Raw genomic sequence first — 22867 nt, forward strand, 5'->3', positions numbered from 1 at the left:
TCACCATTACATATGATGGGGCCCTGCTCTCCTGGAGGTGGCTGAACGCCTGCCCATGGGAAACAGTGAATTAATTTCTTGTTTTTCTTTGCTTGTGTGCACAGCTTTTGCTTTACCTATTAAACCGTCTTTATCTCAACCCATGAGTTCTCCAGATTTTACCTTTATGATTGTCTCCCTGATCCTGCTGGTGGGGGAGTGAGCAAATGGCTGCATGGGGCTTGGCTACTGGCTGGGTTGGAACCATGACCCATATGCAGAACCATCACGATTGTTAGTAGCAGTTTTTCTGCAAATAGTATCTATTAAGTCTGCTGTACTGACATAAATTTGAGTATCTGTCTTTCAATAACATTAAAGAGGTCTTGATCATATCCAATTCTGGCCATTGTTGCTTACAAGTGAATTAAGAATACACTGGGTTTGCCATATTGCCAAATAATTTTGGTCAAACCATTTCTGTTTCAGTCATAGTTCTAATTCATATGTAAAAATAAGTGGATGCACTTTATTATGAGTGTTTCTCCATAATTTGAAAAGAATTCACATGGATTAGGCAGCAATGTCAGCTGAGAGAAAGCAGTAGAAAAATGAGGGAGAGAGGCAACTAGTCTGCAGGGATAGAGAGTTGTATTGCTTTGTTTTGGATCTAGGAGTAGAAAGAGCCTCGTTGTGCAGATAGGAATAATAGCTAGAAAATCATAATTAATTATAGGCCCCTAAAATTAGAATGAGAAGAGAGTTTGGAACCACATTACTTTAAGATGTGCATTGTAGTTGGCAACCTTTCCACATTATACTCCCCTTTGGTGTTCAGACCTGTGTTACCATGTCCCAGCTTCATTTGAAATCACAACCATTTCTTGACATGTTGGCAAAATGATGACAGCTTTACTCTTGTAACTAACATGGAGGAAGTAGGGAATGCAGTAAATTCAAAATTATTACCTATGTAACATTTCTGTATTTTTAATTTTTGATTTTTATTTTTACATGAGGAGTTATTTCAAAGCTGAATTCAGATAACCAGTACAGTAACATTCCAAAGACATGTCTTGTTATTGCTTCTCTTAATTTATCCATAGGAAGCTAATATTTTCTTATGTTATTTAACTTCTTGTGGGAAATTTAAATATCTACAGAATATGTTAAAAAAAGCTCTAAATACTGTTTGACTGAGTTAAAAGATTTCTGTTAGGGCTTCATCTTGACTGTGGATGGAGGATATTGGAAGGAAAAAGAAAAGCAAGCTTAAAAGAAGGTTGAAAGAAATCTGGAAGAAAAATTGTAAAGGAAGTTTAAAACAGAGATTGCTCAAGAATGTTTCTGATTTTCTCTTTCCATTAACTTACAAAATAGAGATGAAAATAATCTTAAAGGGAGCTATTATTTTACCAAATGCTCCATACAAAATCTCTGAAATCCTTACAAAACTCCTGTTTGTCCTTATCAAGCCAACAATTCCAGAAGTTTTTTACTATACTGAATTTTAATACCTTGGAGAAAGACATTAAGTGAGTGGATACACAGTTAGATATAATGTTTCTAGAAGATCAAATCCAATTTTTGGATAATCATATCAAAGACATAGTATTATGTAATCATTTGTGTGAAATGAGATGGAAAATTAAATTGGTTATGTAGCTCAAACACTACCTTCTAAAACTCAGGTTTGCCTTATAGTTTACTTGATTATTTTAAATAAGATTTTTGAGGAAGACCAATGATATCATTACTGTCAAACTTCTTCTATCCCTTAAGTTCTCTCAAATAGTTTACTTTCTTCATCTAGCAGGCAGATTAGCCACAAATCTTATTTTACTATTGTCAACCTAGAACCTTTATCTAATTTTTCATTATCTCAGCAGACTTGCCTCTCATTGTGAGCTGCTTCATAGGAAAAGATTTTCTTCTGGACAAATTAACTGTGACACTGCCATTGGTTTCCTCCCATCTTGTACAACACTTATATGTACCGATAAAGCAACAATTATTAACAGTATATTGTTTTTCACCTAGCAAGCTTTTAGTATACTTAAGGAACCTGGAAGTTTCATGAAACAGATTTTACTCATTATGCTGCAGTTGCTTTCGTTGTGTAATCATATATTATATATCAATTTTTATTAGTTGGCCTATTTACTGTAAGTTCAGAGGCTGTGTCTGCACAACTTACAAACCACTATTAAAGAAGTTCATAATAATTATTGTGAGATTTCTTCTTAAAATCCATATTTGCAGCATTGTTCTCAGATGTGGACAAGTTGTGCCAAGAATTTGAGGTTTAATCAGCATTTTTTGTGGGTGGATATAAAAAACAAAAGAATTTTGTAGGCGTAAACAGAAAAATCACATTTTTCTCTGAACAGCTGTATAATAGGCACTTCTAAAAGCTAAATAGTAAACACAGAAGGAAAGAGTTTCACACTATAGAATGTTAGGCAAAATATTTCTGGCTTCCATATTGTGGGAGTTATTATAGAGCAAAAAATACTAAGTAAAAATTGTCTGTATGCTTGGACAGCTGACACTTCAGGGAATAAGTTAGAAATCAGAATCCTTTTCAGAGCCATGCCGATTGTCAATCATTTATGGCTTTGGAATTAATTGAGAAGGGAATAGTACACACAAATGCTTTACGATTTACAGCTTGACATGCTTGTATTTTGTAAAGGTTTTTTGCATAATAAAGACTTTGTGCCATGTGTAAAAATCAGAGTTGTTTTTAAACCCTGAAATCATACTCACCTTAAAGTTGATTTATCATTCTTATATATATGCAATGTGTAACCCATAATACAGAGTTGATAGATAAAGGTAATATCTTTTTTTTGACTAATTATTATCACTGAAGAACATTGACAAACTTGTAAACACAGAAGCTTTCTTTATATCTGAAACAGAAAAAGAATGTTTCAAGGGCAAAGAACAGATGAAAAAAATTGCTTAGAGTATCAGAAATATCACATCTTTGAGAAGAAAGATAACTGGTAGGATACAGTTAGAGGAGATATTAGTGAAGAGTGGAAGAAAATAAATGAGTCATTCTACTATATGTGTTTGCAACAAAATAGTTGCAAATCCTGATTCAGTAATCTAATGTGGATGTGTATTAAAGAAATTTTTTTCATGGAAATAGTTTGTAATTTTGAAAGAGTTTTCATACAGAGAAAGGTTTCCAAATAAGGAGTACATTCTAACCCTTCCCCCACCCCCTCCAAAGATATAGTGTGACAATGGTGTTTTGGCTTGTGAAACACTCCCCAGTTTAAAAAAAAAAAAGCCCACATATTACTAATTGAATCTCTCTCTTTCACATCTAAAACTTTCCCCAGACACAAGTAGGTTTTGGGTTTGATTTTCTGAAATAAAATTTTTTGTTATTGAACATTTAATTACAAAAAATCTAACAAGATTATAAACTACAAATTAAACATTAAAAAGAAACATGTTAAAGGAATTTTTATTGTCCTGTTGACAGAGAACAGGAAAAAAATTGCTTCTTCTTGGTCTTGCTTTTGGTCAATGATTTTTTGACCACCTAGTCACTTCTTACCTCAGCTTTCTTGCTGTATTGAGGATTTGGCCTCTGATTTAGGCTTGACACCAGAAGTTTGTAGTTGCTATATTGCTGTTTTCTGTTCTCAGTGCCTTTTGGGGCAGATTTCTTTTACCATGTCACAAGTATTGCCAGTAGCAATGCTGAATTCCCTCAGGAAATACAAAACCTGTCAATTTAGGAATTTAAAAGTCTTTTAATTCGTGTTTTGTTACGATCTTCATATATGGTTGCTTGGTATAGTTATTTTTAAACTTCTCATAAGTTGACCCTAGGATATTCAAAGAATCATAGGGTCAGTAAGGTTGGAAAAGACCAGGAAGTCCAACTGTCAACCCAGCATCACCACCATGTTCAGCATTAAACCATGTCCTCAAGTGCTACAGCCACAAGTTTTTTGAGCACGTCCGGGGATGGAGACACCACCACTTCCTTGGGCAGTCTGTTTCAATGCTTTACAACCCTTTCTGTGAAGAAATTTTTCCTAATTTCTAATCTAAACCTCCTGTGGAGCAACCTGGGACCATACTTACTTTCAAGTATCTGTTCCAATTTTATTTTGATTTATCATGGATGGATCCATTTCAACATGAAAGACTGAAGCAGTCAAATCAGTAGCTAAGATATACAAGACCAGGATTCAGATCTACTCAGGGTCAAGCAGGGAGCAAAATGTATCATGGTTGTAAAGAGAGACTTTCTGTCTGCTGCTTGCTGACTGTGGGATTTACCCAAGAAGCATAAAACTTCAGTTCTTGACTGCTTTAGATGAGACTTCCACAATTCAAGTGAGAAGGCAAGTTCTGCCCTGAAATCAATGGATGGGTATTTGTTTGCTTAACCAGATAAATTTTATTTAGGATATTTGGAGGTTCAGCTTGGTGTATATGACAAAGCTTGTTAGTATCCATCTATCTGGATACTACCTAATCTCACTGGAAAAATAGGGCAGCAGCAGCTAAGCATTGTTTTAAAGATAGAAGTGGATTCTTAAAGAGATGGATTGGTCTCCAAGTGATTTTGAGGATCATATTCTGTTGAGAGAAAGTGCTTTGCTGTTGAGTCACTTCTTATCTGTATTCAGAGCTCTGACAGGCCATAAACAAACTTCTGACTCTCTCTACCTAAACCTGAGTGTGTGTGGAACAGTGTTGATGGGTAAAAGAAGGAAAAGGGAAGAAAACTAGAGTGCAAAATCCTGCACAAAGTCCACAACTTGTTAAGATTAGCACACTTTGTATTTTAGGATTAGAGGGAGGTTCCTATTAAAAATGGGTACCAGATTTCTCTCTCTCTACCTTTTTTTCACAGTAGGTAATAATGGAATTTCTTTATAATTCTGCTCCTGACATTAATAGAAAATAAATTAGGCCAATATTCTAGAAAGTTGAAAATTCTGTACAAATATTGATATTTGTGCTGTGATGGATATTTGTTGCTTACAGGATTCTTCCTCTTACTGTTGTTTTGAGTGTCCAAATGAAGATATAAGATTTTTCTGAAATAGACAGAGTATTGTTCTTAACATGACTGGTTTGATTCCTGTGGGTAACTTGCAAAGTAAGGTACAGAATCTGGTATTGACTTATCCAAAAGTGAAAATGTATGTGAGTATATTAATTTTTGTTCCTTCCCTTAGGTCTAATATATCTGTATTTTAATATCTGGTCATAAACCATAGTTGAGACTCAATGATATTCTGCAGTGATAAAAAATGAATTATTATTTACTAAACATGTCTGTGTAGAAGGCATGAATTATCTGTTGGCCTGATCACATTGTATTAGTACTGAAAAAATGCATTTATTTGTTTGTTTATTATGTATTTTCAGGTAGAGATTGAAAATCTGGACTATCATTACTTTCTGCCTTTGTTCTTTGATGGGCTTTGTGAAACGAAATTTCCATATGAGTTTTTTGCTCGTCAAGGAATCCATGACATGCTGGAACATGGTGGAAACAAGATCCTTCCTGTCGTTCCTCAGCTCATTATCCCAATAAAAAGTAGGTGAACATGTAGGAAGAAAATCCCTGAAATTGTAATTATGTGGTGTAGATTTTTGAAAAATTGCTAATTAAACTGTAAGACATGACAGCCTGTATATTTCATGAAGATTATTGCAAATGTGAGTAAATTTTAAGATTTAAGGCCAGAAGGCTTATGCCTTCAATTACTGCCCATGATATCTGCAGTAATCCAGAAGAATAGGCTATCTGGTTAGTGGGTTTCTTTATTACAGGTGGCTCTTGGTCTTTGGAAATGTGATGTTTTCTTAGCTGATTTTGTGTATTTATGATGTAGATCCATTACTGTATAGACCAATTCATCTAAACTGACAGGAGAAATTAAGAGATGGCATTTTAAAAATATTAATTTTGAAGGTTTAATATATTCATACCTGTTTTCTGTAGAATTATGTGAAAGGTAATAAATTATTTTAATACGACTGAAACTCCAAGTGTAGTACCACCAAAACTTTATTTTTTTGAAGGACCTAGTCTTTCAGATATATTGTTTTGTCCTTTCTTCTTTCTTTATATCAGTGCCTTGAAGAGATATTATTCTGAGCCATCATCCTTCTTTAGTTAGGTATTTTGATTCTTAAGCCTGCACACTACACCTATACAAATAGATGCTCATATTTGTTTAACTTGGCTTCTGTTTTATCGTTAATCATTAATGGTATCATTGCTGTGCTTTGTCCTGTTTCTCTGAGAGGCTTCAGCATCCATTCTAATACAGAGCAAAACAGAGTAATTGTATTTGTGATACAGAATGGAGTCAAGTACAGTTTTGAAAAAGAGAAAGTGAATGCAGTTTGGAACCTGATAATACTGAAATAATAGTGTTGGAAGGGTCAGAATTGTAGAGTTCTTCAATTTTTTCTCAAAAAAAGATTAATTATAGATGTCATTATCTCATCTTACTGTAGATTTTAAAAATGTCAAAATGAATATATAATATTCAGAACGGTTACTCTGCAACACTTGAGAAAGGTTAAGAAAACAACGTTACTGGTTTTTATCTCTAAAAGGGGAACATGTAAAGAGAAGAATCATGTCATTTCTTTAGAACTGTATTTTCGACACCATGCAAATATATTTATAGTGTTATCAATTTTTTGGAAAGTTGAAATAATTTCTTCAGAAAAGACTGCAAGTTTATGACAGCGACTATTTCATTAGGATTTAAAAGTCTTGCTGAGACCAGAATCTAGCTTAGAAGTAGTTACCTGGAAGCTTTAGGTGTTGCACAGCATTTAGCATTAAAAAGAGACCACTAGGTAAGGGTATTTCTATGGGTTTGATATATAGTCTTTTAAATTGAGTCATAATTTATGGTGCTAGAACATACTGAAGAATCTACTAGCTAAATTTAGTTGTTAGTCCTGCTTCTTTTATTCTCAAGTGCTTATTTTTTAATTTTAAAAAGGTTTCTGTATGAGCTTTAATGTATGAAGAGTCTAAGTATTATCAATGATAAAGGTTTCTTCCTAATTAAAGCCATATTAATATTAAAAAAGACACCACCAATCCCAAGAATCTGAAATTGCATACTTTTAAGGGTTTTTAAAGTTGCTATGACTGTGTAATATAGCAGTGTCGTCATAGCTATGCATTTCTGTGACTCGGCTGCATCCACAATAAACTCAGATATGTTTTACACAGATTACTGTCTCTAAAGTGTCCCACTGGGTGAGTTATGTCTGATTAACCAGTCTTCTTATAGACCATATTTCTACTGTGAAAGAGTGAATCAATTTATTGTTAGTCAAGGTAATATATATGATGAAGGAGATAAGGTTATAAGAAAGGCAGAATAACAACTTTAAAGATGGAATACTTTTAAAAGCAGTTTTCTCTCCTGCATGTTCATCAAATGAAAATATTAGTAAAGAGCTGTTCTCTAAAAACATTTTAAATTAAATGTTAGAATTCTGTATTGTATTTTAATGATTTAAGGCGAAATCTATCCCCACTCATCCTTGCTTAAATTTAGCACTTTTTGAACACTGTATCATTAGAGATAAAAATTATATTATTTAATCAATCTGTGTGTTATTGGAAGCCCAAGTTCTTTCAACAAATTTTCTTCTGGTAATAGAAACAGACAGTGATGAAGAAAACCCCATACACTTGAAATTAACAGGCCTGGTTTCTCTTCTAAAATACTTGAAATATTATTAAAATAATAAAGAAGAATTATATTTAGTTGTAAAATATTTGCTTTTTTTTGTTTTGTGTTTGACACACACTCTTTTTTATTTGAAATTCAGAGGAAGAAAAAAGCCCTCAGGTTGGAGATATTAGTTTCTCAAAGAGAAAAATATTAAAAATATATTTTTATTTCTCAAAATAAAAATTCAAAATATATTGTACCTTGCACTGGAAAAACATGATAAAATAGTTTATAAATATAGTCACTGCATGACATAAAATGCAGGAAAAATAAATTCCCTGTATTTGTCAAACTTGTAAAGAATCCAACTAACAATAAACAAAATGCAAAATCAGAAAATGGAATTAATTAATTAATTAACTCCCTTTCACAGAAGATATAGGCAAATCCATTTTCTGAGTTATTTAAACCTGAGCAAAGATTCATAAATTGAGACATATAGCCAATAGCAAAGTACTTTGGAGCAGTATCATGAAAGTTCTGACGCACAACACACAACCAAATGTTTTCTTTGCCAGAAACATCCATGTTGTTACTTTCAGATTGCAGACAGCTAAAAAGGCAGAAGAAGGAGACTAATTTTGCCCCATATCAAAAACTGGATTTGTGGCAGAGAACCAAACAGAACCACTGGAGTGGCAAGCAAAGATGCCTTAGGTTATGTGAGAATTCCTTTCTTTTCAGGGAGCAGAGGGATCTGTCTAGCCCTGTCATGTCTTTCAGTAATGTACTGATTTATCTTAAAATTCATGTGTGACCTAACATTAACTAACCAAGAAAATAGCCAGGAAGGTGCCTATTGTACCGTGTACTTGCCAGTGGAATACTCCTAAATTCTGTGGACATTATGGGAATGTGAAATTAATTTTGATACTCATTTGGAGGGCAGATTACTGCTTTTAATATTCCATGTGCCATAGCAAATGCCAAATCAGAAAAGCTCTAAGTCCTTTCTCTTGCTTTCATTACTCTTCTGCAACTCTCAGATTCCTGACTGCATAGTTCCCCAGCTTTCTCTGCATGAAACACACATGCAGACATAAACACTGAAGGTGCCAGAAGTTTCTACACCTTTGTCTAATATTTCTATGAGTAACATCAGGGACATGCAACACAGTGTGTGGAAGCACCTCCTCTCCTTTCAGAGGCAGCGAGCATGCTACCATTCACATTTGCTTTGCTGGCAGTGTAGTTATAGGAGTTTTCAACCCCTTCATGCACAAAGTCACCAATTGTTCCAGCTCCCACACTCTGACTTTTGCTAATGCATTTTTTTGTGGAGCAATTCAGTGAATCTCACATCTAGATGTATTAATAAAAAGGAAAAAAAAATCCAAATCCGAAATAAACCCAAAATATTTTCAGAGTGGCACTACTTTGAAACTCAGATCATTTCAATGGTCTAGTTTATAAATGCACTGTCACAAATGAAGTAATAGCACACAACAGGACAGAAGCTGGAGTGAGTGAGTAGAAATGATCAATAGGAACATCTTGATATAGCTTTGCTAAAGTAGTAAATAATGTGAAATTAAACACTTAAGCATCTTGAATCATCCATTTGCCAGAATCTTTTCTATTTTACACTGTGAATCCTAAAATGGATGTGTAGGCAATCTGAATTTAGACCCAAAAGCCAATAAAGCTCACATCTCTGCACTTAAATTGTAACTTAGATGGAAGTATTGTTTCTACACAGCTCTTCTGATTGAGTCCAAAAAAGAAAAATCTCCATCCTAAGGACCACTGAAGTTTTACTTTTTGAGGCTTTTTTCCATGCTATTAAAAATCCCTTCTGTGACGCAGTAGATCAAGAATACCTTAAACTTTGTTGAAAATATTTCATTAAGGGAAACAGATTTTTTGTGAGTCAGATCTAGAGAAATGAACAGAACATTCCTCCCTCAGTGTCACCTACAGAGTCCTTTTTAATTTTTAATAAATTTCTAAATTAAACTGATTTCTGTTTTTTATTTGCATGTAAAACATGGATTCTTGTTGTCTTGGACAACAGTGTAGTTAATTCCTCTTTAGTGTCAAATCAGTGTCACTGTTGCATTTAGATAAGTAAAGTTGAATGTGTTGCTAGCAGTTGTTCTAAGCCTGGTTATATTTACATTTCTTCTCATATATTTAAGAGTATTTAAAAGTCATTAAATACTTCTTTTCATTCTGCTGATTTTTATGGAATAAATGTAGTTTTCTGCTCTGTAGTCTTTTTCTTTCTGTAAATCCTGGAAGCTGATTTCTGTCATCTAAAGGAAGTAAATCGAACCTTTAATGGAATTGTTATCTTCTTTCTGACTGCTCTTGAGAACCAGTTCTGCTTGTTAACATCACAGACTGAAAAATAACTGTAAACAAGCTTGCTTTATAAGACTTAAAGTGTTTTTAAAGAAAGCAAGGGTCTCTGACTTTTTTTAAAATTTTCTTGATACTCAAATACTACCCTGTAAGTTTCATCAACCAGTGCAAGTGATTGCAATTAGGTTTATGTTACAATCTTCTGCTCAAAAGTGGTCATTTCAGGTATTTTCAAGTAGTATAGAAACTAGACTTTTTATTACTCCCATTTACTCCTGTCCATGAGGAAAAACTGTGTTTCTCATTCAATTGAGATAAATCTTGTCCATGTTTGCAAAGTGAAATGTGCTATTAACATCTCTGACTTTTGGAGTTAGAGCTATTCTCTCCTGAATTTATTAATTTATTAACATTTAGAATTTATTAGTAATGAATTTCATATGCCATTTTATCACCTCATTTAGAAGGACTGTAAAATCCTTCTAGAGTTCCTCAGAGTGAGCCCTTATCTTTGGCATCTGGAATAACTTGGTATCGTCTTGGTTATCATCAGTCCAAATCTCCTCCAAATCATCTATGGATCTACTGAAAAGCATGAATTTATGTGTAGATTGCTGCAAGGCCCTAGTAGTGATACTCCTCCTCTGTGATCATTTTTTGTTGCCCTCAGTTCCTATCTCTAAGCCATTATTTATTTATATGGAAGCCACTGCAGTTAGGCTTTTCAAAAGCCAGTGACAGACCTTACCAAATACCTTTTGAAAGTCTAAGAAAACTGTATTGTCAGGCTTTTCTTGTCCATATTCTTCTTCTTCAAGGACCAACAATACATTTAGAATGCTATGTTATTTTTTGCAATATAAATGCAAATACTAATGCCCAGACCTTTTTTGAAAATGGCATCACATTTCATTGATAACAGATCTGTTTTCATCAGGAGGGAGGGCTCACTGAAGTTTCAGTAGCTTAGCACAGAGGAAGGAGTGTTCACCTAGGAATGGATGGAAACTCTGTAGACTGGCATAGTCACTGAGAAGGTTTTTGGGACTCTCTTCGCAGTGTCTTCATTATACTAGATAATTAAACTGGTCCGCAGATGTTAAGAGAATTCAAGATTTATAGGAGCTGATCTAGTAAAATGCCACAATTACAAGCACAACTAAAGATGAAATATGTCTTCCATATTCTGCTAGATCACATTTCTTGCAAACATCAATGTTTCACTTATGGATCTTAGCCTTTTCTGTGTCATAGGCTTTGGCTTTACAAAATCAAGTCTTTGATGACAAGATTGTCCTGAGGTTTTCATGCCTTGCCCCCTACTCCTCCTTCCCATCACTTTACTGCAACATGTGGCTTTCAGTTGTACAGGAAGAAATATCTGTACAACTGCATTGTTATTTGGATCAGGATCTTACTGGACTTGTACAGAACAGAAGGTTGTTATTCTGTTTTACTCTTGATTGAAACACTGTGTTTCATTACTGTTCCTTACCTTCATTACCATTCTGTGAAATTAGCATAATGCTGTTATATCCATTTGGGGTGGTTAAGTAGTGTGCATTTTGAAAGTTTTGGACAAAAATCTCTGTAAGAGCAGTATATATCACTTTAATCAATTGCATTTTGAGAACACTTTGTGTTTGGAGTTCTTTCAACCTGGCTCTGTGAATTTAAAAGAAGCCCTTGATCAACAAGATTAAGTAGATCACAACAATCGAAGCATTTTTATCCTGAGTGCCTGTTGCCCTACAGGAGACCTCCTCTATGTATCTTGTTCTGCTTCAGGCAAAGAATTTTCTAAAACAGTTGCCTCATTTACCACTTGAGTGAGATATATGAATACAAACTGAATTGGTTTTAATCTTTGGTTGTGAGACCTAAATATAAAATGGAATCTGTCAGTGCAATTCTAAACATAGATTCACAGGTGTATTTGAAAAAGAAATGGAATATAGAGGCCAGTGAACATTAGAGAGAAGTAAATTATTAACATAACTTTTATTACAACCACCAAAATTAAATTTAGTACTTAGACACAAGGTGGGGGATTGGGGAAACTGTAAAGTTCAGGCTATCGATGTGCTATCTGGGGAAGAATGTTGTGATTCAATCTCTTCTGTGGAGATACATTGTGTCATGGAACAGATCCACTGTGTACTGGGAGAAATGCTGTCATGTTTCCTGGCTTATAAAATCTATCAGTCCCAAAGATGAGAACTCTGGTTTCTATTACAGACAACATCTCAGATTGAGATAGGATTTTCCAAACTGCCACATAAAAATAAAATATACATATAAAAAATAAACTTACATAACTTCTAGGTCTTTTCTTTGAGGTGTTAGAACTGTTACTCAACCAAAAGGCTTGAATGTTTTAAAATAATTATTTCTATTGCAAACAAGTGGTATATATCTTAAGGAAAATTTCTGCTCTTAAGGGAAATTAGCAAAAGAACATTCTAAATTTACATCAATTGCCAATAAAATGTAACTGAAATTAAAAATACAGTGAATTAACATTCACTGAAGGCAATGAATTTGTATTTTATATTGGATCATTGCTAACAAGCTAATAAGCAGCACTTTGGAAAACTTCCATCCCAAAAATATTCAGTGTTTCAAATATGCTTTCAAATTTCATAATTATCTCTTACTGTGGCTTTGAATGGTAGAAACACAGAGCTGACTCAGATACTGAGCATTTACATCAGATATTTAACCTGATAACATTGTAAAATTCTCTTTTATTTAAGAAATTTATGATGAACCTCAGAAAATATTTATTTCCAAAAACTGTAACAGCACAAAATAAAATATGTTTGAATGAAAAATACTTCATTATAAACTTCCGTTGAGCAATTATTTAAGCTGGAGGGTTGCTCATTTCTTGGAAAAATGTGTATCCTAATCACAAGCGAAATCTTCAAGTTTATATACCATTAAAGGAGAAAACGTCAAAACTACCAAGCAACAGAACCAATGCATTGGGCTTTTTTTTTTTTCCAAGTTGCTATTTAAGAGAATGTTACAATTCATAGCTTATAGCCTAGATGACCAAAGTGAAATAGGTACCATTGAGCCAGGGAAGTCAGGAGCAGAAAGGTATCTTTAACTGAGAAGCAAACCAGTTGTTCACTTTGCTGTTATTGTGAAGATCCATTACTTACAGCAGGCTTCCAGGCCAAGATGCAACAGCCTAGCATGCTTTGTAAATTGGAATACTTGGGATATTATGCGTGTTTCCTTCGTTTGGGCTATGTAGCTGTACTGCACCGAGAGTCTTAAATGCTCTGCTTTATTCCTGTGTAAGGATACTAGTACTTTCTTCAGTTTCTGGTAAACTCTGGATATCAGTGACATTTTCCGATGTGTTGAAATGTACTATTTTCATATACTGCATTAAAATTTTCTTCCTTTGATTCACATGGGAGAATGGTCCGTAGTGATGGTAGTACACAGAAAATAATTACGTGATTTTTAAAAGATAAACAGATATTTGAAATTGATGTATCTTCAGGTCAAGGACTGCCTCTAATTGAATGTTTATAAAGTGCCTAATACAATCAGGCCAGGAGCTGGTTGACTGCTATGCATGCCACAGTCCAAATATTTAATAAGAATAACAACAGTTCTGTAGTCAATTTGATCTCACTTTTGATATTTACAAGTGTTTTCCTAACACACACTGCAGATTTCTGCAATTTGAAGGGATTCAGGCTCAAATTCTCAGTCTGTTTGATTCTATCATATCCATCTGCATCTATATCTGTGCAGGCTGCAATGTGTGCCCTACTCTTATACCAGTATTGGGCAGCAGAAGTGAGCACAGCTGCGGGAGGTGTGCCCAGGTAGAGGAACTCCTTCACTTAGTGCAGGGTTCCTGGAGGAGGTAGGTAGGTTGAGAAATATCAAGGACAGTGAGAGAGAGACTACTGGAATTGCACCCTGCCTTCTCTGAGACAGGCACAACAGGCAGACAGGATGTGTGATATGGAGATTTCCCTATCCTTTCTCCGCATGGGTGAGCACAGTGACTCGAGAGGTAGGGGGTAATGGTGACAAGTTCCTTCGCTTGTGCAAGAGACCCATCTCATCTGGGACTACTCCGCCTTCCCAGGTGCCCCTATACAATAGATAGAAGGCTCTGGAAGTGGTACCAAACAATAATGGGCATGATGGTTCAGCTAGCATGAAGGTGTCACAAATTGAACTGTGCTCTGCATCAAAACTGCTTCTAGAATGAAAAAAAGAACTTGCCATTGTAATAGGAAAGTCCTTTCAGCAGGGAACAGAAGGCTTAATATGCAGACTGGACCCACTTCTTTGGAAAGCCTGATGCCTCCCTGGGGCCTGGGTTAAAGATGTGAAGAGAAAGCTTCCTATCCTGGTACAACCCTCGGATTACTATCCATTGTTTATTTTTTAGGTAGGCAGTGATGAAGTCTAAACAAGAAGTCTGAGGACAATTGAGAGACTTCAGGGCCTTGGGACAGCTGGTTAAGGGATCAAGAGTGGGATCAGTCCCTTCCAGTTGCAGAGAATGATGAGGGAAGAAGCAGGAGGAGTCAGCAGATCAATACCTGGCTCTGAGCCTGATGTCACTGGAAGGATTTGGAGTTTTTTGATCATGGGTCAATTTAAATGACATGAGGCCTGCTGGTACCTGTGTCAAAATGTCTTCTTTGCCTCAGTGTTTAGGAGTAAAACCAATTGTTCTTGGAATATCCCATCCCCTGAGCTGAAGATATGGATGTGGAGCAGAATGAAGCCACCATAATTGAAGAGGAAATGGTCAGGGACCTGCTGCACCACTTAGACAGAGACAAGTCGATGGTGTCAAATGGGATCCACCCAAAAGTTCCTCCTAGGGGTAGCTGGACAGCCATTTCCACTTACATGACACACTACATGCCTCAAAATAAGGTTTCTTATACTCTAGGACAGCTTCTGCAGTCAGGAAGAACTATTCCTGGACGTGGGTACAATTTGTTGGTTAAGGATTAAGAAGCTGTAATTTCTGTCAATGATAATTTTTATGTCATTTAGTTAATTATTAGTGTGGGTATGAATAATCGGTTTTATTAATTTATATTAATTCATTCATACAAGTGAATATAAATATTCATTCATGTTTTTATGAATGACATAATTGTTGTACTTAAAATACAAGTGTTAATGATACTTTCCCTACAAGTTCTGTTAGCTACTATTTATGTGTATGACAATTTAGTAATGAATAAATCTGTATGTTGGAACCCCAGAGGTTCCTTTTCCAGTCACTCCTTTACGAAAATGAATAATGCCTGTTTCTCTGTAAGAGAATGTTTTCCTACCTGAAACTTGGACCTAATCTTTAAAATTGTGTCTGGGAATCTCTCTTTGCTAAAACAGCCTTAGAACATCTACCCAGAAAAGCATATTTTGGAATAGCCAGCCTCTTTGCTGGAACTTAATGTGAGCATGCTGCATTGGTGGGCTTCCATTCGACACATTAATAAACTCAGAGACAATATGAAATTAACTGCAGCCTGGTGACTACAATAGAGACTAGCAAATAAGTAAGGAATTCAGTCTGTATTTTAATTTAGCAGTACTTCTCTAACTTGGAATCACTATGATGTGCAATAGTACTTTTATACTTTGGGCTCTCTAAGTGTTTTCTAACTGTAGTTTCAATATGCTGTTCACAAGCATGCTAGGAGGCATAAAGGGACCTTATTTACTAGTTGATTTTCAAGAGTTGTCTCTACTTATTGACTCAATCAGTCTGCCCTGCCCTTGCTTTGGAGCTCTCACTCTGATTTTTATCACTCAGTAGACATGCAGTAAGAAGCAGAAGCGGGTGGGGTACAGTGCATTTGCTTAAAGAGATGGAAAAAACGACATTGCTCATGTGTGAGAATACTACTTCATTCCTTATGAAAAGACATTCCTGTGCACTGACAAAACTCAGCACCAGAAATACTGAATCATAGAATTGTAGAATCATAGAATGGTTTTGGGTTGGAAGGGGCCTTTAAAGGTCGTCTAGTTCCAACCCTCCTGCAACATCTTCACTCCTATTACTTTGGTTTGAAGAGGCAGTTCTTAAAGAAGTTGTTAGTAACTCATCTTCAAATTTTGGTGTGTTTTCTAAATGCTTATAGTTAATGTCATGCTATGATATGTTGAGTCACATATGTATATACTTTCATGATTATAAAACACAGAAATGAATATGAGCTTATCTTTTTCAATTCTTTCTCTGTGCAATGATCTATGTAAGTGGACAGAACACTGGAGAATTAGACCAATATGTAATAGAGTACCAAATTTGACAACTGCTTCCAGCTGCATTATTTCAGAGAAGCTTTTATAAATAGATGGATTTTGCAAGGAAAAATATGAAAAGCATGACTCATTTTTAATTATAAGAGCAAATGCAAAGTGCTTGCTTTTAGTAAAATTAAAAGAGAAGAGAAAATAAAGGTATTTATGAAATGTCAAAGTGTCATAAGATTAGAAGCATGACACTGAAAGCTAAGAGAAATATCTAAGTAGGCTAGACAAAATCTTTTTTTTTCAAGAGTGTTTTTCTTTTGGAAAAAAAGCCTACAAGGTTTTTTTTGTAGGCTTTTTTCTATAAACATTTGCTTCATTGTACTGATTCTCAGAATAGTAGGAATTGTTAGTTGAATGAATAAAATGATCGTGAAATAAATGAGTACAAACATACAAACACTAATTGTTGCACTAGAATGTATCTGTTGTGAACCTTTGCAGGTTGTCTTGCAGTTGAACAGTTCCACTGGCCCCAAATGGTACTTACTGAACATTTATTTTTCATTTGTTTGGACCTCACCAGTATTACACAGGCAGCATGAGGGAATAATGAGCTGCATTCTTTGGGTTACTGAAGAGTCAGCACAAATTGTGGGAACAAATAACAATCAGACAAGGCAGTGTTTTATAACATCAGGACTGCAATCCATCTTTCAAAGCTGGGCTAATAAAGGTCCACTTACAATCCCCGGCAGAGTACAGTTTAATTAAATTTGTCCATTAGAGGACTCCTCCCCCTCCCTCTACATTTTAGAAATTAATTCTACTTTCTGCCTGTTGTTCTTTTTGCATCACAGATGCACTGAACCTTCGTAACCGACGCGTCCTCATCAGCACACTGAAAATCCTCCAGCACCTGGTGGCATCAGCTGACATGGTGGGGGAGGCCTTGGTGCCTTATTATCGGCAAATTCTCCCAGTCCTAAACATCTTTAAGCATTTGAATGGTGAGTTATCCTAACAGACACTGTCTTTCAACTCCTAAGGTAAAAAGGGGCTTGAGACAGGGTTAATTAACAATGTAGTTAAGATTTATTACTGTATATAAACTCAAATCCATTTGGAGCTCTAAATAATGTAAACTCTCCCTCCTACTATTCCCTAAGGATGCACTGAAATTAACAATTTCATTTATTACTCCTTGCACGTACAGTTTATTTAACACAGTACAGAAGCACTGAAGCAGTTCTATAATCTTCCAATAATTAAATTGTAAAGTTTTGTAACAGTCTTTTGAATACATTAATAAATTGCAAAGGTTTTTTCCTCCCTCCAACACATTAGTTCAGTCCAGCTGTTTTATTCCATTCTGTATACACTCCACAAGCAATTCACTGCTACCAGAAGGTTTAGGAAAGATTAAAATTAAAATCAGACTAATTAATTTGAGGGTCAAGAGAACTCCTTGTTATAGAAAATTTCAAGTTACATAATATTTAGCAAAACAGTGGAGTTTGAAGTTACTACTGCACACTTAGGTTTTATTTTAGAGAACTTTAGAACTAATTTGTACATACAGTTAAGTATGTTGGTTTCTTTCTAGTGCATATCTCTATTGCCAGTCCCAGTCTTTAATAACTAGTACTATGAGTACTGTGTGCCGTGAATGCATTTACACCACAGTCACCAGCTGAAATCAACATGGTGTCTCTTGCTTTTGCCAAACTAATATCTAAAGTATTTTTCTCTAGAAAATCTATCTGTACTTATCTGTTCAATTATCTACCAAGTTACTGTATTTAAAATTTCTGTTACTGACTTGCAGCAGATGTAAAGAAATTTAATTCCTCATAATCTTTCGAAAGACATTTTTAATTAAATTCATGGCATTTTAGTAGTTCTTTGCAGGACTCCTTCCTATTATACTTTCTGTTTGCATTGCTATGGAAAATAGTACCTTATACTCACTCTTTAGTCGGTATAAGATTCACCTCAGATTGAACACATTCACCTCAGATTGCCTGTTCAAAGACTGACTTCAAGGTGCAAATGAAATTTAGATTTTAGATCCCTTTAAATACATGTGCATCTGTGACTTTGTTTTCCTTAGTGAGAAATATGAAGTAACATGACATTCCACAAATGCAGTGTAGTTCAGATGACAACTGTGGCTTTCTGGAAGTAGTGGGATAAAAGGTTATGAGTGTCATCTGTAGGCTGAACTTAAGTAATTTCAGTAGGGCTCCTTAGGAGTTGGAAGATTCCCCCTTAACAGATCTAATTTCAGTATCTGGCACAAAATAAGATGGTAAAAATGACTCTCATTGATTAATGAATATACCACACATGTTTTTTTCCAAGTTTCAGCCTGACGTAGCCCATAAATTCTCTTGACTAGGCTTTTCTACAGTGATTTCAGATGAATAATAGGGAAAGCTCATGTGTAACCAGGTACATAGCTTAACAAGGCATTAAACACAACCTAAATATATCTTCAGTTTTGATTGTATTGTGAGCAAAATAAACCATATTTTCAACATATTTGCATAAGATCTGTGCTCTGTAAGTTTGTGCCTATATAAAACTACACTAAATCATAGTACTTGGCACTGAAGAACTAAAATCCCAGCGAGAAGTGAAAAGTAATAGTGCAAAAATAATTAATTTTATTAAGTCATTACTTTTCTAGAAATAAAAGTTCCTAAATTTCAGTATTACCAGGAATGAAATGGATACTATTTGCAAGGCCTACCATATGAAACTGTTCAACTCATTCAGTATTTGCATGTGAATGATAGGGAATACCTCTGTCTCCTCCTGCCTCAAAAAGATTATATTTCATTTCTCCTTCACTGGTGGTTGACAGAAAAGCATGATCCCTTCTTCCTCCTTTCTATCAAAATAAGCTAATAGGCAACTGAGGTGCAGGTGTTTGCTCCCAGTTATAAGAAAGTGGTAGACTGATTCGGGCTATTTTCTCCACTGTTTGTTCATACAGGTGAAAAATGGGGTGAGTGGAGTGTACACTCTTCTTCCTTCTTTTCTGTATAGCTTGAAAAAGCAGAAACTGTGATACATCTTCCAGGAGTTGTATGAATTGCAATCTATTAAGTCAAACGCTGTGGAAGTTTGCCTCAAATTAAGTTAGCTGGAAGAAGCCATGTTTTAGTCATTGCCACATCACTAGATCAGTATCGATCTGATGAAAGCAACTCTTTCCCAAATTCAGCATCTGTGAATATCACTCTCACCAAACAAGCTCATTGTCAAGAGAATATTAGAGAAAACCCAAAAAAACCCTTCTGAACGAACAAAACAAACAAAATAAAACAAACCAAAACTAAAACCAAACGAACAAAAAATTGGTATTGATAAGAAATTAAGATCAACTTACTTTAAGTTCAACTTAACTGGTGACCAGTTCAGAACAAACCAAAATGATTCTTCATACAGTATGTGTGATGTGAAGCTCTGGAACTCCCAGCTCCAAATTCTTTAGATACCAAAGGTTTATATGGATTCAGTGGAGGCTCAGAAATATCATAAAAAAGAGTCTATTGCTTGTTTAATAAAACACATGGGTAATTGATATTGGTAATTTTTGTAAATTATAAAAAGAAGAGTATTGATAAAAAAAATTAAAACTTTTAATTATTGAAAATATCTAAAACATGCTCACCTATCTGAGTCATAAGATACAGGTTAAATTAAATCAATGCAACCTGAGTTATAAATGCCAGGGGGAAGATCCAATCCTCCTGAGATAGTCTATGTGAAAGCCACAGGAAAGAGTTCAATGAATGTCTGAAGAGTCTCAGTAGTGAGCAAGGGGCTTTTTGGTGCACAAAGCATATTTGGTGTGCCTGAATTTCTGCCCTCACTTGGAACTTAAACCCTGACTTGCAGCAGACATTTCTTTTTACTAGGGTTCCTGAGTGCCCTGTTGCAGAGCGTTAGAACATCAAAGAGCAAAGTTCTGCTGGTGATGCTGCCTTTCGTGTCTTTATTGGTGGAGACAGTGAGAGCATCCTCACCAGCTGGCCAGGATGTGCTCTGAAAAGGGCTTGAAGCTTTCTGTTGAAACGGTTAACCAGAGCCATAAGGGTGGCAGGAGGGCAGAAGAAGGGAACATGATATTCCAGTGACTGAGAAAGAGGAATACTGGTGAGATGTAGGAGCTGTTTGTCTAATCTCTGCAGACTGGGAGGGGACTAGCAGTCTCTAAGCAACCTTCCCAACATATGGTCTATTATGCACATTTGCTACTATATAATATAATAAACAATAAAAATCACGATAATACTTACTAAGTCATATTACAAATCCTGTAATGCCACTGTAGTTTAAACATGTAAGGTAAAAGTACTCTTATGAAACTCATTGAAATCTTGTCAAAGGGAAAGAAAATTCTACATAGACTCAAATGGAAGTGTTCTTCTTTTGCATCAAAACCTTTTTTTGTGTGTGCCTTACTTTCTAAGCTGTCTTTTATAAATCTGTGAACTATCTGGTGTAAATACAATATAAAAACAAATACAGTAAGTTTTCTCTTTTATGAAAGCAGACAGAGGAGAAAAATAAAATAAAATAAAAAAAAATAAAAAAGGGGACTCTTCAGAGTCTAGAGTATGCTATTAGGGTGCATTTATACCAGAGTGATGTCTGAAACAGAAACGTGTTCATTAAAAAGATTAGACCGTTAGGAACAGCAAAATTCTCTAGTTTAATTTACCTGACTGGTAAAGGAAGATTTCATTGATTCACTTTAACAACTATTTTATGCTGTCAAATCCAAGCAGTTTTAATGGCTGTATTAAATCAATTTATGTACAGAAAAATATTCTCATGTCATCCATTTATATTATTCAGTAGTGATCAAGAGCGGTTTTGCTGTAGAATAGATGAAAACAAAATATTATTAGGATTTACATGCCTCAGAGAGAGCAGTGTGGGGTGGCACTGTACTGTGGAAGGTACCTCTCCAGCATGGTAATTTGGTCTATGACTTGTTTCGGTCACTGTAAGGCAAACGGGGGTATTAGGGCAGACTGAAGCCCAAGTTTCTTTTGGCGGCAGTAAAAATGCTCTGACACTATCGATATCTTAAGGCTAACATAAACTTCTGATGGCCTCTACCTATGTATTCAATCCCTGAAAATAAAATTGTTAGAGGTATGACTGAGAATACCTCATGTAACTGTGTCATAGCATTCAGCCAAGTGTGAAGCCACACAGCAGAATTCTAATGCATGCTTTACAGCACCTGAACTTCACTCGGGAAAAATCATTCTTTTGTCTGAAAGGTACTTCATATGCTTTGGAGAACTCTACTGTACAAAATGCAGTAGTATTCCATGGACTCTAAAAGAAGAAGCAGGACTCATGTTTAATGGCAAGAGCTGTGACCACAGGTCCAAGTACTCCCTGTGTTGGAGTTTGAGTGTTTTCAGAACTGCTTGTGTATTCCAGAGTCAGTGATGCTCCTCCAAGTGGTTCATCGTTATTAGTAAGAAGCAGCAATTATCCTCTAATGTGATTGAGTATGTTCTAAAGAAAATCTCTTGTCCAGAACATTTCAACTGTTTGCTTCTTCCACTGGGAAATACAAAAGTCCTTTCACAAAGAATGTCAGTCCTGTTCTAAAATACTTTACATTTTGCCATCAACTTTTGCATAGTAATGTATTTGAGATTCTCTTAATTTCTCCTATGAACTTTGAGATTTCAGATTATTGTCAGACAACTTTGCTCAGGGTTCTCTGCTACTTAAAAAAGAGTAGATGCTGTAGCTTTTATTTTCTTTTTTCTTTTAAACTGAAAATGGAGATTCCCACAGAATTAGTTGATTCATGGTTGAGATTTGAATAAAAACCACCTAATGCTATAAGATTATTGATAAAATAAACCATGTTAGTATACTAGTCCTATCAGAGCAGTAACATAAACTGTGTACTAAATCCAGTTCTTATGCTTCGTTGTGACACTTACTCTTCCTATTCCTATTCCTATTCCTATTCCTATTCCTATTCCTATTCCTATTCCTATTCCTATTCCTATTCCTATTCCTATTCCTATTCCTATTCCTATTCCTATGCATGTTTTGCAAGCTTTTTCATTATTTCCAAGCTTCCTTTAAATTCCATCAGTTATAATTTCTGAAATTTAAAAACAAAGATTCTGATGTGGCTTTAAGGATACACACTTCAAAGGAATAAGACCACCATAATAACACAGATCTGAGTGAAAAAATTAGTTTAGATACATTTTCCGGATTTTTTTAATATAAACCCTCAGCACAAGAGGATTCAGAATGTTCTGATTCATCAACATTTAATGAAAAAGATTGTGGTTTTCCCAAAATGGAATCTGCCAGTAAATCACCTTTTTAAGCAATAAATTGATCACACTCCAAAAAAGTTATCATCATACTGCTGGGAAGCAAAATATATTTTTGTCATTCCCAAATGTAATTAATGATATTATTTCAACAGGCTTCCTATGAATTATAGTTTTAAGAATATTTATTTAACAAATGTACTTCCATGTTTTTACGAACATTTC

General features: G+C 35.1%; 1 protein-coding gene across 1 annotated transcript in view; it reads left to right on the plus strand.

Annotated features, from left to right (window-relative positions):
* The window catches only part of PACRG (parkin coregulated), a 225944-nt gene that overhangs the window by 112303 nt on the left and 90774 nt on the right, over positions 1 to 22867 (plus strand). The window contains exons 3-4 of the mRNA XM_018077466.1: positions 5392 to 5563; positions 17165 to 17314. Coding sequence (XP_017932955.1) covers positions 5392 to 5563; positions 17165 to 17314 — 322 coding nt within the window. The remainder of the gene's footprint in view (positions 1 to 5391; positions 5564 to 17164; positions 17315 to 22867) is intronic.

The sequence above is a fragment of the Manacus vitellinus genome, unplaced genomic scaffold (genome assembly GCF_001715985.3).
Source record: "Manacus vitellinus isolate BGI_N305 unplaced genomic scaffold, ASM171598v3 scaffold_37_pilon, whole genome shotgun sequence".
Lineage (NCBI taxonomy): Eukaryota > Metazoa > Chordata > Aves > Passeriformes > Pipridae > Manacus > Manacus vitellinus.